The sequence below is a fragment of the Pongo pygmaeus genome, chromosome 4 (assembly GCF_028885625.2).
Source record: "Pongo pygmaeus isolate AG05252 chromosome 4, NHGRI_mPonPyg2-v2.0_pri, whole genome shotgun sequence".
Taxonomy (NCBI): domain Eukaryota; kingdom Metazoa; phylum Chordata; class Mammalia; order Primates; family Hominidae; genus Pongo; species Pongo pygmaeus.
This window is the reverse complement of record NC_072377.2, coordinates 137,743,938-137,761,918: the sequence shown is the minus strand read 5'-3', so window position 1 is coordinate 137,761,918 and position 17,981 is coordinate 137,743,938. Positions and strand designations below refer to the sequence as shown.

The 17,981-nt window shown below is 50.0% G+C and overlaps 1 protein-coding gene across 1 annotated transcript in view; it reads left to right on the top strand.

Moving 5' to 3' along the window:
- FSTL4 (follistatin like 4) overlaps nt 1-17,981 on the top strand; it is a 413,607-nt gene that overhangs the window by 367,367 nt on the left and 28,259 nt on the right. Inside the window, exon 8 of the mRNA XM_054487430.2 lies at nt 11,510-11,630. Coding sequence (XP_054343405.1) covers nt 11,510-11,630 — 121 coding nt within the window. The remainder of the gene's footprint in view (nt 1-11,509; nt 11,631-17,981) is intronic.

Sequence of the window (17,981 nt, the reverse complement as noted above, 5' to 3'; positions counted from 1 at the left end):
CAGGCATGCACCACCATGCCTGGCTAATTTTTTTTATTTTTTTGTGAAGAGGGGTGTTGCTATGTTGCCCAGGCTGACCTCAAACTCCTGAGCTCAAGTGATCCTCCTGCCTCGACCTCCCAAAGTGCTAGGACTACAGGTGTGAGCCACCGTACCTGGCCTTTGCCTTCTTAAGGTTGTCAGGAAGTTCAGCCTGGGCCTGGACCTGGTATGTCTCCTAAGGACACCTGAGCCACTGCCTTGCAGGAGGCTTCAGCCTTACCCAGCCCAGCTTGCAGGAGGGAAAACAAATCCACCACTGAGCAGAGGCTAGAATTATGGACGAATGGTGTAAGGCCCCCAAAGACAGGTGCTCCCCAGCAGATCAGTAGCCCAGGGCACATGCTGCAGCCCCTCCTGGCCGTGGGTCTCTGGATTATGATGCCGCCTTCTGTTTGTTTGATGAGAAATCAATAGTGTCTGCTCGCGCTCATGTTCCCCAGAGCTAACAAAGTGCAGCCTGTAATTTGTTTACTTCCTGGCCGACTGTGGGTTTCGTTACTGAAGCAGCTGTGTGTCTGGATGTGCTTCTGACCTGGCCCTGTGCCCCCGCTCACCTCAGTCCTTGAGGAGGCACAGCCCACTGCCCCCACCTCAGAAGCTAAGCAGAGGCGTGGCCACCAGCAGCACCCTGTGCTCTGCACGACCTGGGCCTGGGCCAGGCTGCCCCCAGGAGTGTGCCTGTGCTTGTGTCTGGTAGAAGGGGAGCCTTCACCCCCAGCCCCTGCTGTGGGGCCCCCACAAGGGGCCCTTCCCTGGTGAGTTTCCCCTATAGCCCCTGTCTCCTGGGGACTCAGGTCCAGGCTTTGGGGGCTGGGGTGAGACCCATCTCAGAAGCAGATCCACACATTCCCTCCCTACTCTGGCCCCCATTCTAGGTATTGGGGTTGGGAAGGATGGGGTGCTGCCTCACTTTCTGCAGAAACAGAACATGAAAACCCATTCTGGGCCTCAGCCCTCTGCTTCTCTGATCACCCAGCCTGCACAGCAGCCACTCAGAGGGTGAAGTGACTGTCCCCAAACCTAGTCAGCATGTCCTGCCTCAACAATGTCACCCGCCCTTCGTCTCATAACTGTCTTCCTCACTGTCCTTTATGATCCTGAGGGCCAGGAGACAGGAATGGGCAGAAATAGGGACAGGGCATCTGAAAAGTCACAGGTAATGGCTGTTGGGCTGAACCATCACAAGTGTTGTTGCCAGTGTTGTCACCATTGATACACGGTGCAGGCTCCGTGCCGGTCGTCAGGTCATAAGCATCAGCTCATCCCATACCCCTGCCCCATGAGGCACGTGGAGTTAAGTCATTCAGAGGAGTGGAGAACTTGCCCATGGGCCTACAGCCACCTACATGCCCTGGCCCAGAGCTCTCTGGGTTCCTTGCTTGTGGGACATAATATCTAGCCCCCAGCAATTCCAAGTCTTTGCTGTGGGGCTGTCTGTAGTTCCCAGGCCCCAGTGGAATGTATCAAATTGGATATGGGTCCCTGTGTGTGGAGCTCCTATTCTCACTGGCTGCTGGCCTCTGGCCCCAGCAAGGAAGGAAGCAACGTGCTCTGAGACCAGCACGTGGAATTGTTTAGCCAGGATATTCTCAGGGAGAGAAAACATTTTTCTATTGTATTCTTTAAAAAAAAAAAAAAAAGAACAGAAAAAACAAAAAGGCCTACAACAAACTCGGTATATTTCAAATGACTTGAAAGAGCCACTCTTTTTTGTTTAGGGTTTTTTTTTTTTTCACTGAATCTCGCTATTTGGGGCTTTCTAATGTCGGCAGGCAGAGTATGGTGATAAAAGCAGAAAAACAAAACCCATTAGAAGAAAGTATTTGTGGCAGTGTTTGAAGGATGTGTTAAAATGTTCACTTTTCTCCCCATACCTAAATGGTATAAAACCAGGAACAAATAATTCTAATGAAGCGTATGCTCTCAGCTAGCTCTTCTTTGGAAGTGAGTTATTAAAAAGACCAAAAGAAAATGATTTAGGAGCTCATGACTCATTTAATTTTTATTGTCTTTATATGAACCAGTCATGAATTCATTGTAAAAAGATGAGAGGCGTTTGATTAGCATGGAGAGCTGTTTGCACCACGATAGACAGTGGTTGTAGGCTCTGCATTAAAATAATCTCATTAAATGCTTGGGTACATTTTGTTTTAAAATCTTAGAAAACACTACACTTGAAGCACTTAAAGGCTTTGGCCAATTCTCTGTAGCTTGTGTCAAAAACATCTGAACATCCAGTTCTTTAGAGTTTTGAATGAGTTCAAACTGTTGGGAGTGTTGTCCAGAGCTCTCCAAGATATGGGGGCCGGGGCCTGTGGTACTCCAGCCTGTGGAACTTGTGGGGTGACTCTACCCTGCCAAGTGTCTCCTCTGGCCTTTGCTTTCTCAGTGCCTCTTTCAAGGTCCTCTTTTCCCTCTTAGGGGAAAGCCTTAGGGGAAGCCCTGGCCTCAGGGCTTGATTTGTACTCAGTGACCACTTCCGGCCCCATCTCCAAGGTACAGGGTCCCACAGGAAGGTTCTGATTCAGCTTCTATACCCTGACTGCAGAGCCCAGGAACTCCCCACAGAGTCTCTTCCTCCCTGAGCCTCACTGCCTCCCTACTGAGGCCCAGCCAATGAAGGAGGCCGATTGGTGCCTCTCTTGGTCACTACAGATTGGAGCCCACCCCTCCAAGGGCACTCTCCACACTAAGCAAGGACAAGGGAGCCACCAAGAGGTCCTGCAGCCCATGAGCCATGCCCAAGCAGTGCTCTTCCTGGACTCCCCCTCCCCAGCCCCATGCAGCTGTTTCAGGTTTTGTCTACAGCAAACAAGACTGCAGTAAACATCCTTATACCCACCTCTTTGCACATGTGTGTAAGTTGACATGTAAGATAAGTTCTTGGAAGTGATGCGTTTTCAGTTTTGATGGGTTTTGCCAAATCTCCCTCCAAAATGGCTGCACCAGTCTACGCCTTCTCCAACAATGTGTAAGAGTTTTGAACACCGTGTCAGGAGAAAATTCCTAACTGAAAGTCATCTTGGTCCCTGAAATGAGCCATAGAAGGAGATTTAAATCCTCTCTGGAGTGTCTCAAGGACAGGAATCAGCTGTCATGGCTGTGAGTGTGGTCCACGTTAGAGTCAGGAGCTGGAACCCTTGGTAAGGCCTTCTCAGCCTGGGGATTCATGATCCAAGGGTCCCCAGGAAGAGGGTTGCAGGTTTCCCAAAGGAAAGCAGCGGGTGTGAGGTGGTCTGGAACTTCAGATGACTGCTGCAGTGCAGTCTAGAACCTGAGTCCCTTCCCGCTCCAGCTGGGGATGCCACGCTAATTAGCCAAGGAGCCAAAGCCCCATTCAAGGGCTCAGGCCTGCACCTCACCAGAGGGCCCCATTAGCTGCCACCCCTACTACATAACACTCTGGAGTCCTGGCATGTCAAGAGGTATTTGTCCCCTGGCCTCTAAGGGTGGACAAGTGGAGTGCTCAGAGCAACGTCTCTGGCATGAGCCTTCTGTTGCAGGTGGCTGAGCCCCCGTGTATACCCAGATAATCAGGTTTGTCCCTATATGTAATTTCAGCACGCATACCACTAGGTCAGAACTTCCCTATTTGAGTTTTTGAGCCAAGTGAAGTTGGCTCTTCCACAGAAGACACCCTCTTCTGACATAAACTGGAAGCTAGGTGGTTCCCAAAACCACCCTCAGGTTCAACAATTTGCTGGAAAAACGGAACTCATTGTAAGTGTTATATTCACAGTTAAAGTTTAATACAACAAAAAGTACAGATTAAAGTCAGCCAAGTGAATACAGCAAAAAGAGTACAGATTAAAGTCAGCCAAGTGATGAAGCCCACAGGGCAGAGCCCAGGAGGGCTCTAAACATGGAACCTCTGTTCTCCTCTCCCAGTGGAGTCACAGACATGTCACTGTCACAGTGTCAATTTCCCAGAGAAGCTCACCCAGGCCTCGGTGTCCAAAGTTTTTGCTGGAGCTCATTCAAATACTGCCCACGTGGCTGCCCTCTCATCCCCAGCCCCTCCAGAGAGAGAACTGGTACCACCTGGCCCAAAGACCCCAGGCAAATAAAGAGACCCCTATGAGGCATGACATTGCAGAGCCTAGAGATTGCCTCCCTGTAGCCAAAGAGGGCAAGACCAAACCTCTCTGGGTAATATGAATTCTTTACTATCCTTCCTCTCAGGGCTCCCCACGAGGTAGCATGCTAGGCTAACACACTCCCTGAAATCAGAAAATATTCATTGAGCTCCAGTTATGCACAGGAACCACATGCCATGCTGAGGATAATACAGTCATGCACAAAGAGATGAGTCATGTGCTAAGAGATAAGGGCCTCCCCTTTGGCATCCACGGTCAGAAGGAGAGACTGACCGCACACACCAGAAGACACCCAAGTCAGCCAGGGACCACACATGCCCTGAGCCTTGGAGGAACCAGGTGCTCTCCCCACAGTGACTTCTCTCATGCCTCCAACTCCCTCTTCTGAGCCTGAACCTGGGAACAGGCAGGAGGACAGGCCCACTCCGGATTGCTCATACTGAACGCAGCTGCCCACAACAGCCCTCTTCCAGGGGGCTCAGTCAGCTACTTAGAGATTGCTCCAAGTTGCACAGACTTCTTTTTCTTGAGCAGACTCTGAGAAAGAGGATGGTTCTTCAGGTCTTTGCAGGATGGCAACTCCGTCCTATTGTGTCCAGAATTGGTGGGTTCTTGGTCTCACTGACTTCAAGAATGAAGCCGCAGACCCTTGCGATGAGTGTCTCCGTTCTTAAAGGCGGCATGTCCAGAGTTTGTTCCTCTTGATGCTCGGATGTGTTCCGAGTTTCTTCCTTCTGGTGGGTTCGCAGTCTCGCTGGCTTCAGGAGTGAAGCTGCAGACCTTCACGGTGAGTGTTACAGCTCTTGAGGAGGAGCATCTGGAGTTGTTCATTCCTCCTGGTGGGTTCGTGGTCTTGCTGGCTTCAGGAGTAAAGCTGCAGACCTTCACGGTGAGTGTTACAGCTCATAAAGGCAGCATGAACCCGAAGAGTGAGCAGGAGCAAGATTTATTGCAAAGAGCAAAAGAACAAAGCCTCCACAGCACACAAGGGGACCTGAGCAGGTTGCCACTGCTGGCTCCAGCAGCCTGCTTTTATTCTTTTATCTGGCCCCACCCACATCCTGCTGATTGGTCCATTTTACAGAGAGCCGATTGGTCTGTTTTACAGAGAGCTGATTGGTCTGTTTTGACAGGGTGCTGATTGGTGCATTTATAATCCCTGAGCTAGACACAAAAGTTCTCCACATCCCCACTAGATACAGGGTGTCCACACCACACAAAGGTTCTCCAAGTCCCCACCAGAGTAGCTAGATACAGAGTGTTGATTGGTGCATTCACAAACCCTAAGCTAGACACAGGGTGCTGATTGGTGTGTTTACAAACCTTGAGCTAGATACAGAGTGCCGATTGGTGTATTTACAATCCCTTAGCTAGACATAAAGATTCTCCAAGTCCCCACCAGATTAACTAAATACAGAGTGCCGATTGGTGCATTCACAAACCCTGAGCTAGATACAGGGTGCTGATTGGTGTGTTTACAAACCTTGAGCTAGATACAGAGTGCCGATTGGTGTATTTACAATCCCTTAGCTAGACATAAAGGTTCTCCAAGTCCCCACCAGAGTCAGAAGCCCAGCTGGCTTCACCCAGTGGATCCCCCACCGGGGCTGCAGGTGGAGCTGCCAGTCTTCCGCCACGCGCCTGCACTCCTCAGCCCATGGGTGGTGGATGGGACTGGGCGCCCTGCAGCAGGGAGCAGCGCTCCTCTGGGAGGCTCAGGATGCGCAGGAGCCCACGGCGGGCCAGGGGCGCGGGCCGTGGGGCAGGGAGCGGGGGTAGGCTCAGGCATGGCAGGCTGCAGGTCCCGAGCCCTGCCCCGAGGGGAGGCAGCTAAGGCCCGGCGAGAAATCGAGCACAGCAGCTGCTGGCCCAGGTGCTAAGCCCCTCACTGCCCGGGGCTTGGGGGCCGGCCGGCCGCTCTGAGTGTGGGCCGGCCGAGCCCATGCCCACCCGGAACTCGCGCTGGCCGGCAAGCCGCACAAGCCCCGCGCAGCTCCGTTTCCCGCCCGCGCCTCTCCCTCCACACCTCCCTTCAAGCTAAGGGAGCCGGCTCTGGCCTTGGCCAGCCCAGAAAGAGTCTCCCACAGTACAGCGGCGGGCTGAAGGGCTCCTTAAGCACGGCCAGAGTGGGCACCAAGGCCAAGGAGGCAAGAGCAAGGGAGGGCTGCGAGGGCTGCCAGAACGCTGTCACCTCTCACTATGAGGGGCTGGAATGAAGTGAATGGCGCTGTAACCTCAGTGTTGGTCACGGAGGTCAGCACTAGAGAGCCAGTGTGTTGGTACGTGTGTGCACTCATGCGTGTACATCATCATGTGTACCACATGTCCATGTAGATGTTTGGGTGTGCTCCCTCCCCCATGTGTGCACGCTCACATGTACTGCATGTGTCCATCTCACCCACATGTGCATGTGGTCCTGGCTTGGTCTGGATAAGGGCCAGGCAAGTCTGGACGTGTTTGAGGAATGGCCATCACCGAGGCACCGCATGTCACTCTCTGTTTAGGTTCGCTGCATTCGACTGTGCAGGTGACATGCTAAAGTTAGTGGCATTCTGGGGGCCAGAATTGAAGGATTGTTGGAGGAAGAGACTCCCCCTTTACTCCCTCCTCCCGCAAAGAGAGCCAGGGGTGCTCCTGAGGAGGGCAATGTTGGAAAAGCTCTGAATAATTGTTTCTAAACTGAGTCTGAACTTGTAACATTGACAGTATCATTAACCTAAACTCTAATATCACTCTGGAGTCCTTGCATTGAACATTTAGTCCCTAAATATTCAGTATTGATGGCTCATTTCCATATTACATATACCTGACTCCCATGGATCACTATGACAACATCCCCCATCTCATCTCTGCTTAACTATTGTTTAATACTTAAGTCTCATTTAGTTGTGTTCTTTATTAAGGGCAGATACTTAGAAAATCGCTTTTTAAAAGGTGAGAACCGTGTCTTTAAAATTGTCTCTTTCCCAGAAAATAGATATCCATCAATACAAAGAATGGTCTAATCTGACATCTGTTTATTTCTGTAAGGAACCTTGATTTTGCTAATACAGTTCTATGCATTAGAGCAAAAAAAAAAAAAGCCATCCATAAAGAGACAAGTACAGAGATGCAATCAAGCATTGATAGCAGTATTCAGATGCATCTCAAAGAACATTCAGAAGAGGAAGGATTGCAGGCTTAGTTTTATGTAGCTTCTTATAAGTCAATTGTTAAAGTAATTTTCTCACATCCAGTGAGGTAAATTTGATTTCTGTAGCCAGTATTCATATCCAGAAAACAATATGCGCTTTGTTCTGTAATTATATGATGCCTATCATTTTCACCCAGAGACGTTATTTTACTTATTACAGAGTCAGCTTCTCCTCCGAGCTGAAGCCACAGGCAGGTAATGCTTAGGTTCTCATGGAAGAGCCATAACACACCCAGCAGCCCCTCAAGTCCTCCAAGGGCTGACACACACCCCTTAGCACCTGAGTGATTGCCCAAGAGTTAAGTCTCTGCTCCTGGGGAGTAGGGATGTGTACTTAGTAAGCAGGAAAGAAACAGACAGTGAGGTTAACAGACAGCACAAGGTTAACAGACAGCACAAGTCATCAGTAGAGGGTGGGAATCCATGCACGATGGGCTTTTCCATCTCTTCCTGCTGCTCTGAGCTTTGGTCGATTCCAACGTGCCCCAGCCTGAGGAGTGCAAAAGAGCCTCGAGTTCTCCCCAGGGCTGCAGGATGGAGAAGGGGACAAGTGGGGAAGTGGGGACGAGACTTGAGACCAGTGCTCTGCTCTTCCCGCCAGCTGCCTCATTTTGAGCCTGTGTGGCTGGGCAATATTTGAGTGGACAGGAAGGCAGGTGGGCACCTCGGCTGTCAAACTGAAAGAATCCCGGCAGAAAGCCTAGCTCAGTGCCCTGTACAGTCCACTCGACAGCTATTTTTTGAGGGCCCACTGTGCACCAGGACTGTGACAGGCACACGGGGCACAAGCCTCCTTGCCCTCCTCTGCAGAGCTCACATTCTGCAGGGGAAGACAGACAGCAAACAAGGTAAATACAGAAAGCAGCAGGCGGCACAGCAGTGGGTCCGCAGGAGGCACCAAGCAGGGTGTGGGGCAGAGGTTAGGCTCCAGAGATGGGGCTGCCAGACAAGGTTGGAGCAGACTTGCAGGAGAGGGAGACAGACAGACAGCCTGGGAGGAGGGGAGCATGCCTGGCACGCTAGAGCAACAGAAAGGGGAGTGTGCGAGGGGGTAGTGTCTGAGAGGGGCTGGCCCCCAGCAAACAAGGCTCTGAGTATGAGGGGCGTGATGCGGCTGCCTTGGGGCAGAGGCTGTGGGCCAGAAGCCAGGGTCCCTGGCATCCCCCAGGAAGGTGGCGGCTGGCCAGAGCAGGAGCCATGCAGGTGGGGAGAGAAGACCCCACTCTGAATGAATGTGCAAGGACAGCCTAGTGTCTCAGCCCCTGGGGAACTGGGCTTTTGTTTTGTTTTCTGGATTGGGGTTTTCAGGGATTTTTTCCTGAGGATTAAATACATACAAGGTGACGTGTAAGTTCCCGGCACACGGTAACCTCTTGAAGACCGTATGTTGGTATTAATGGGTATCAACCTGAGGTTGATATCTGGGAACAGTGGCCTTGGGGCAGCCCTCAGAGCCCAGGGCCCATCTCAACCTGAGGAATGTGGTGGTGCTGATGACTAAGCAACACCATACAGGTGGTGATGAGGGCAGGGCCTGCCAGAGCCTGAGGCCAGCTTCAAGGGCCATCGTGAGAAGGGGCTATGGATGTGAAGGCTCAGGAAGGCAGTTTGGAGGGAAAATGCCAGCAGGTCCACAGCGCCAGGCTCCCTGCAAGCAGCTCTGGTTTTTGCCCTCTGGGATGGTGTCTGCCCTGGGACACACCAACTGGGGTGCTGAGGAGTTTCCAAGCCCTGCCACCCTTTTCCCTTTGAAATGGCTGTACCATTTCAGGATGCCATCCCACCACTGAGACTCCAAGCTAAACAGATTTTCCTCCAGACTTAGGTTTTGACACAGGAAACAGCTTAGACTAGAAATATGTCGGCCCCAGAACTGACTAGTCATTAACTTTTCATAAGCAACTCAAGTATGAACCTTTTATGACTCTTACAATGCAGGATAAATCAGCTATCTAGTGTTTTATTTTATCATGGAGGCTTCCGCAGAATGGTAGAAAAGGGCTCTTTGAAGCAGAGCAATGTTTCACAGCAAACTCTCAGGGTTTCCGCAGCCCTCTGCAACATTTTACTTCTTTGGGAGCACTGCTAGGAGTTTTTGTCCTGACCCTCCCTACAAGCAGGCTGCATGTGCTCACCATCTACCTTCCTGCCTTTGCCCTACCCCAAGTTTCACTCTGGGCCAGCACCCCTTCATCCAGCTAATTAGCCAGAAAGTGTCTTTTATTTTTGGGGGGGGGGGGTGGGGTCTCGCTCTGTCACCCAGCCTGGAGTGCAGTGGCGCAATCTCAGCTCACTACAACCTCCGCCTCCCGGGTTTAAGTGATTCTCCTACCTCAGCCTCCTGAGTAGCTGGGACTACAGTTGCCCACCTCCACGCCCAGCTAATTTTTTTGTTTGTTTGTTTTGTATTTTTAGTAGAGACAGGGTTTCACCACGTTGGCCAGGCTGGTCTCAAACTCCTGACCTCAAGTGATCCGCCCACCTCAGCCTCCCAAAGTGTTGGGATTACAGGCATGAGCTACCGCGCCCGGCCCAGAAAGTGTCTTTAAGGGGTTTCGGGACCATTGTGGCCGGGCCCTCTGGAGTGTTAGCAAGAGAGAACATCAGCATTTCAGGGACAGGAGCTCACGTGAGTATCAGCGGAGGACCCGGGGAGCTGCCCTCAGCTGCTTTTAGCCCTCATGCCACCACAGCCTTCTCTCCTGCCACCAGAATGCTTCTGTGGGAAAAGGGAGCTCAGAAAGGGCCAGGCAAAGGCAGGAAGGATGATTTGGTGTTTGCTCCAGTGGGTCAAGAGGAGTTTTGCATCTTCTGCTAATAATAACAAGAAAAATAACATCCCCTGTGTATATCATGCATCCCACATTCAAAAATACACTCACATGCATTTTCTCACTGGATCTCCCAACACCACATAAGGCAGACAGGCCATATATATTGTCCACAACTTACAGGTGGAGAAGCCAGTGCCCAGAGAGACTGGGTACATTGGTCAATGGCAGAGCTCAAGCTAAATCCTGGATGTCCTGAGTTCCCATCACTCCCCGCAGATGACAGTGCACAGCCCCCTTGCTCATCAGTGAGCCTGGGCCTTCTCTGTACCATCAGCTCTGAGCACCATATCCTGGGAAATGTTTGGTAGCCAAGGCCCAACCTGATGAGGGCTCTCTGTAGAAAGCAGGTGATTCCAATCCCTGGCATGTCTGTAGTTGGTGCCTGGAAGGGCCAGCACTGGGCACAGGTCTGCAAAAGGGAATGCAGCTGACTGGGCAAGTGCTTGGTGCCCAACGCTCATCAGGGGACTCTGATGCAGCCAAAAGCCCCTCCTGCCCATCCCTCCTCTATGCACTGGCCTATTAAGACCCCATCGTGTGAGGCTGCAGAGATGGCAGTGCTGAGGCTTACTGAGCCATTTCCTGTGGAACCCATGGGCATCTTTGATGTTCCTGCCCTGGTTTTTTTGTTTGCCCCATTTTCCCCTTAGTTCTATTTCCCTTCCCTTGGGTTACCAAGATCTCTGCAAGCAGCCTGAAATCATTCTGGGATTGAGGTGGGATCTAAACCATAGGCAGGCCAACTGCAGCCCATGGGCCAAATCCAGGCCACCAACTTTAAATAAAACTTCAGTGGAACACAGCCACGTTCATTAATTTATGTGTCGTGAAGGCTATTTTCATGCTGTAATGGCGGAGTTGGGTATTTGGCAGAAATTGTGCTACCCATGAAGCCAAAAATATCTGCTCACTAGCCCCTTAAGAAAGTCGGCTAACCCCTGCTCTAAACAAGGCCTGGCCTCCGGAAACAGAGCTGCTCATCAGGCGAGCAACACCCCTGAGAAACAAGCAGGCAGCTGGTAAATGGGGGGACACGTGGGCCTAGTTGCTTGAAATTGAGAGGGCGTGTGCTGGGGGAAGTGTTCAAACCAGGCCTCATGGAGGAGGGGCCAGGTACACAAGGCCTTAAACAGATGCAGGGGTCTGGGCCCACAATGTGGAGGTGAGATGGGGTTGCTGCTGCCCAGGACGGCTCACCCCTGCAGACAGCTCTGGCTGAGCAAGGGCCAGGCAGAAAGGAACTCTCTCCCAGCTGCAGGATTTCTGGAAACCCAGGAGACAGCTATGGTTTCCAGCCTGTTCAATAAAGAGGCCAGTCTCATCGTCGTCTTTGCCCTGTGCAGGACTTTGGAGAGGATGATTCCCTGTACATCACCAAGGTGACCACCATCCACATGGGCAATTACACCTGCCATGCTTCCGGCCACGAGCAGCTGTTCCAGACCCACGTCCTGCAGGTGAATGGTTAGTAAATGGCTCCATGCATGTTGTCCCCTCAAAGCCCCCCCAAACTGCTGCTCAGATCAGCCTCGCCCCCTCCTGTATTCTGTCTTCTTAAAGAAATATCTAACCCCAAAATATATCATCTCTCTTATAAGTAAAGGGGAACCGTGTGGAAAGGGCAAAGTCTGTTGACCGATTTTCATATTTGGCTCCACCCAAAGCCTCCATAGATGAAACAAATCCGAGTACCATGGCGTGAGCCATTCAGACCAGTCACACTCGGCAGCTGGGGCTCCCACAGACCGTGTGGAGCATGGAGCATACCCCTTAGGCAACACAGTGCTGGTGAGCCGCTGTGGCCTCTGAATCTAGTGAGAGCAGAAACTGAAATCCACCACTCCTTCCAGGTGGTATGGAACCATATCACTTGTTCAATTAGGAGGCTCTATTTCCTCCAAGGGCTTGTGTCCATCTCCCTCCCCAGGAGGCCCAGTGAGCCTCATCTTAGCCAAGCCAGGATAGAAACTGAGGCTTGGAAGCTTTTCCTTGATTCTCACAGGACCCTGTGTTGCCAGGAGTCCCAGAAACTGAAGAATTCACTGCCTCCTGATTACAGCAGCCAGGGTTTTCCCAGCACTTGCCTTGGTCAGTCCCTGTACTCAGCCCTTCACATGGACCTTCCCATCCACGTATCTTAATCCACTTCATGGATGATTTGCTAAAAAAGGTCACTTGCTTGGGGTCACACAACTGCTGGGTGTTGCTCTGGATCCAGACCCCATACTCTGACCTCTAGGTCACACCGCTGGCTGCCTCAACCTTGTCTGATGAAATAGAATACGTATATAATGCTTGGGAAATGCCTGGCAGAGGATGTAGTTCAAAGTCCAAGGTAGGGTAGATACGGGGGTGAGTGTTGGTGTAGTTCAAGCCAAATTTAGCTGTAGTTGGTGGACACAGATGGTCAGAGCTGGTGGCCCCTCAGAGAGCCTCCTTCTCATTATGCAGTTTGGAAAATCAAGACCCAGAGAAAATGTTCAAGCCAAGAATAGAATATAGGCTGCTTCTCTGGGGAGCTGCCACACTGCCAGCAGTGGGGGCAGGATTCCATGCACAGGCAGGGCCACCATCTTCTGGGACTTGCCCTTCCATGACTCTGCGCTGACTCGGTTGACTAAAGAAACCATTCCAGCAACTACTTCCTCTCTCAAATTATCAGTATAACTTGCCCATAGCCCAGACCTCCCAGAGATGCGGCCCGAGCACTGATGTGATTTATAACTTTGGGTAAACCTCTTATATTGCTTTCATAGGAAGGAAAAAGAAATCAGACATAAATGATTAATCCCCTAAATTAAAAATATGCTTGACCTCCCCACAGTTCAGACAAGTAGCGATTCATTCCCGAAAACACAATAATAACCTCCTGAATCTGTTTATTACTCCCGCATGCTACTTTCGTGACTGTGCCTCTTACTTAAGGATCTGTTTACACTGCCTTTCACATTGGGAATGGTCAGTGTTTCCCAAAGACAGGGGGCCTTTGTGTTATGGATGCAAATGTTTTCACTTGAAGGTTTTCAAATTTAAGAGAAAACGAGGCCGGTGTGGTGGCTCACGCCTATAATCACAGCACTTTGGGAGGCTAAGGCTGGATCGCTTGAGCCCAGGAGTTCGAGCCCAGCCTGGCCAACATGGTGAAACCCTGTCTCTACAAAAAAATACAAAATTAGCCATGTGTGGTGGCACGTGCCTGTAATCCCAGCTACTTGGGAGGCTGAGGCATGAGAATTGCTTGAACCCGGGAGGTGAAGTTTGCAATGAGCTGAGATAGCACTGCTGCACTCCAGCCTGGGCGACAGAAGGAGACTCTATCTCAAAGAAAAAAGAGAGAAAATGAATGTGTGTGCTTAGGATATATTAATTTCACATTATTTTTAATGTGTGGATTAACACAAAAGGAAAAGAGGAGATCAGGGCCAAAGGAAAGAGTTGGGTCTCTGCCACGTTGCTGGCAGAGAGCTTGGTCTCCGCCTTTCCTGGCAGGGCCCCAGCAACTTCACACACCTACATAGACCCTCCCTGTCCACACTGTTCCATCCTCCTGGCGGGAGGCTGGATCCAGAGCTCTGGCACAGGTAGGAGCTGCCCAGAGCTGGCTCTAACTTCGAGTATGGACAACACTTCAGGGTGTTTTCAAGGAGAAAAATGGGGCATAGTTGAGAGAGAAACTGGGATAAAGAGAAGGGTTTTTTTTTTCAAGGTAGGAGAAATAAAAGCATTGTGTGGGCTAACAGGAAAAATCCGGTAGAAAAGGGGACCAGGATGCAGGAGTGAGAGGCGTGGGAGCTATGTCCGAGCAGGGGTGGTGTCTAGGTAGGAGGTGGACGTGACATGAGAATGGTCTGGAAGTGGCAACGAGGGCCCAGAAGGACGCCTACCCCACCTCCCACCCTAGCGGTACCAAGAGAAGGGGCCGCCCCTGAAGCCACTGCAGGAGAAGCTGCATTCTCAGGAGGAAGCCAGGTTTCCACTGGAGCAAGAAGGTGAAGGAGTGCTCATAGAAGAGTCTGAGGATGTGGGAGATGTTGCTAATGACAGAACATGAGTTCCAGAAGGCACAACAGGAGGTTCTGGGGAGTAGGGATGCCCCAGAGGCGTAGGCTTCTAGTGGAGATTGGCATGATCTGGGATAAGGCGCAGGAGGAGAAGAGGCCTAATGACCCTCAGTAGAGAGTTGGGGCAAAACTGGGGAGACACAGGGGCACCGGAGGTGGAGCAGGCAGATCTGAGGCCCCCTCTTTAGTCCTGCTGAAGGGCTGGAGGCCAGTGGGGAGTCATCTTACCCGCTTTGGCTCAAAAAAACCTCAAGACCAGCAGAGGGTGCATCTCACTCTAAGCACATGTGAGCCATCTTTTTGCCCCTGCTAATGGAGACCCAGGTGTCTCGCATTTAGTTATGTATTTTTAAGTGAATGATTCATTCCACACCCTTGACTTGCAGTCAGGTTTCATTTTGTTCTAGAACACTGGCATGCACTTTGGTTCAAAATTAGTCCTGAATTGGTCTGGGAGAGCTTCCAAGTCAGGACTGACTCAGGGTCTCCCTTGGAACCTGTTAGGCAAATGCACATCCTCCAGCCCCATCTCAGATCTTAGGAATCAGATGCTGGGGGTGAGCCCAGCATCGTGCTTTACCAGGCTCCCCGCACCTGCCCCTATGCCATTCATGTGGGTCTGCAGGATTCCTATCAGAGGCCAGGGCTGAGGCACAGGCCAGTGTCCAGCCCTGGTGCTGGCCGCCTCACTGAGGGGCCGGTGTACCACCCACCATACAGAGGCAAGCTCATTCCTTGAGTTTCCAGTTCACTGGACAAGCCCACTGCCAGTAAAAGGACAGGCACCATAGACATCAGGAAGCACTTCCTGGGTGAAGTGAGAGGGTGGAGCCTGTTCCCTATTCTGACAATTTTCTGAGACCACTGTCCCCGTGCTCCCAAAGCTCCCTCTGGAAGTGACTGTCTCACTCATGGTTAATTCTTGAATCACTTCCCCCAGACCAAAAGCTCCACGAGGGTAGGGCCTGAGGCTATCTCACCCACTGCTGTGTGTGACGTGCCTGACACTTGGCTGGCATTTAGTAAACTTTGGCTGCACAGTATTGAATTGACAGCTTTGTAAAATGCATCAAGATCATTAAGGCGGTGCCACACTCAGAACGCCCTCAGCTCTTCCTCAGTCCTCTCCCTGCACCCCTCTTTGCAACATTTGGTATTATCTAACTTTGTAATATCTGGTATAGCAAAATGACAGTCATTCCCTTTTTTCAAAATTTCCTCAGCTCTTCTTGCATATTTTTTCTTCTAAATTCAGAATTGTTTTGTCAAGCCCCTACCAACTGATTTTTTTTTTTTTTAAGACAAGGTCTCCCTCAGTTGCCCAGGTTGGAGTGCAATAGCATGATCTAGGCTCACTGCAGCCTCAACTTTCCAGGCTCAAACAATCCTCCCATCTCAGCCTTCCAAGTAGCTGGGATTACAGGTGCATGCCACCATATCTGGCTAACTTTTTGTATTTTTGGTAGAATCAGGGTTTCACCACGTTGCCCAGGCTGGTCTCAAACTCCTGCACTCAAGCGATCCGCCCACCTCAGCCTCCCAAAGTGCTGGGATTACAGACACGAGCCACGGTGCCTGGCACCTACCAACTGATTTTTTAATTGGAGTTAGATTAAACATATGGCTTAATTTTGAATTTGTTTCCTAACGATATTAAGTCTTTCTACCCAAGAGCATCTCTCTCCAATTATCCAAGCCTTTTTTAATGTCATCAGTGAGGTTTTATTGTTTTCTTCATTGAGTTCCATTATATTTTCTGTCTGGCCATTGCTGGTGTACAAGCAAGCTGTTAATTTTGTATGTTTTGGTACTGGCCTCTTTACGTACCAATTAATCCTTATAACTTTATTGGTGCATTACCTGGATATAACTACATATGATTTTTCTCCATCTTTGTACTATTTGTGCCTCTCATTTCTTGCCTTCCATTGACAACATCCAGCGTGACATTGGGAGTCTGGTATTGCCTCCCTTCCTTTGTCCTTTTTCTTTTTTCCCAAATTAATGTTTCACCATTTGAAAAAGAATGGTGTCGTTTCTTCTTTTTATAGAGATAGTCTTCATTGCACGAAGAAAATATCATTCTGTTCCTATTTTATTGAGGGTTTTTCCCCAAGAAATTGATTTTGAACTTTTTTCAAAGGCCCTTCTAGTGTCTAGCAAGAGAATCAAATGGTTTTTCTCCTTGACTTTGGAATGATTAATGGTAGATTTCCTAATAGTTAGCCATTGAAACATATTACCCTTGCCCACAGTATGTTCTTTTAATACCATGCTAGTTTTGACTTGTCCATATATTACTTAGAATTTTGGTGTATCACACCCTAAGTGAGATCAGTCTGTAGTCTTCTTTGCATTCTCTGCCGGGTTTTGGTGTCCAGGTTATGCTACCTTCATGATGTAACTTGGAACATCTTCCCTGTTCTATGCTCTAGGAATTATTCGTTCCTTAAATGATTGAAGGAATTATCTGATAAAACTTGTCAGAGTGCCTTTTGAGTTAGTAGTACTTTACAGTTGTTTTAAATATTCTCTCCTTAACTCAATGCTGGTACTCCCAAGTTTCCTTTTTTTATTATTATTATTTGAGAGAGGTTCTTGCTCTGTCACCCAGGCTGGAGTGCAGTGGCACAACCATGGCTCACTACAGCCTCGACCTTCCGGGCTCAAAGGATCCCCCATCTCAGCCTACTGAGTAGCTGGGACCAGAGGTGTGTGCCACCACACCTGGCTAATGTTTGTATGTTTGATAGAGGCGGGGCTTTGCCATGTTGCCCAGGCTAGCCTCGAACATGTGGGCTCAAGGGATCTGCCCACCTCAGCCTCCCAAAGTGCTGAGATAATAGGCATGAGCCACCGCACCTGGCCTAAAGGTTCCTTTTAAATGATCCATTTCACTGAGACTTTCACATTTATTACCAATAATTGAATACAGCATTCTCATATTTTTTAATCCCCTCTGTGTTCTTTTTCTATTTTTTTATTGATCAAACATCCCAGGAATTTGGCTGTTTTGTTCGTTTTTACAAACAGCTCTTAGATTTCTTTACCAGTTCTGTTCTTCAGGTTTCTGGTTGATTCATTCATTTTTGCTTCTGTCTCCATTGATTCTTCTTCTTTCTTTAAGTTTACTCTGTGGTTGCCAGGCAGGCTTGTAGAAATAGACAGTGATCTAGTAAGAACCCAAGATTATTAACCCCAGCGTCCTGGCCATTCCTATTCTAGAACTCTGGTGGCTCTATGCTACCACCTTCTCCAACCACCCCCAAGGCCAGCACTCCTGGTTCTATCTCTGTGTTCCTGAATTCCGACCAAAATTCTATCTATTCAAAGGGAACCCCGCTCCTCCCTCTACCCAAGGCAAGGTGTAGGGAAGTTTCTTTCTTTCCTCTTTGAATCAAGCAGGGAAGTTTCTTTCTTTCCTCTTTGGATCAAACAGGGGTCAGAGAAGAGAGCTACACATTTATGTTGGAAGCAGTCCTCCAGAAGTGCCTCCGCTGGAGCTCCGTGGACCTCCTCCACCCCTAGTGGCCTGACTTGTGACAGGCTTTTCTGCCACTCCCTGGCATTCTCCCCCAGGGCTTCAAACAAAGAAAAACTGACGCGAGGACTCTGACTTTATTGTTTTGGGTCTCTGTGTGGTTTGGCATTGGGTGCTCTGAGCTCATGTTATTGAAACAGCTCTGGACCATTGGAGGATGAGATCGTCTCCCTAGGCAGTTGTCCATTTAGCTTTCACCTCTGCCTCCAACTG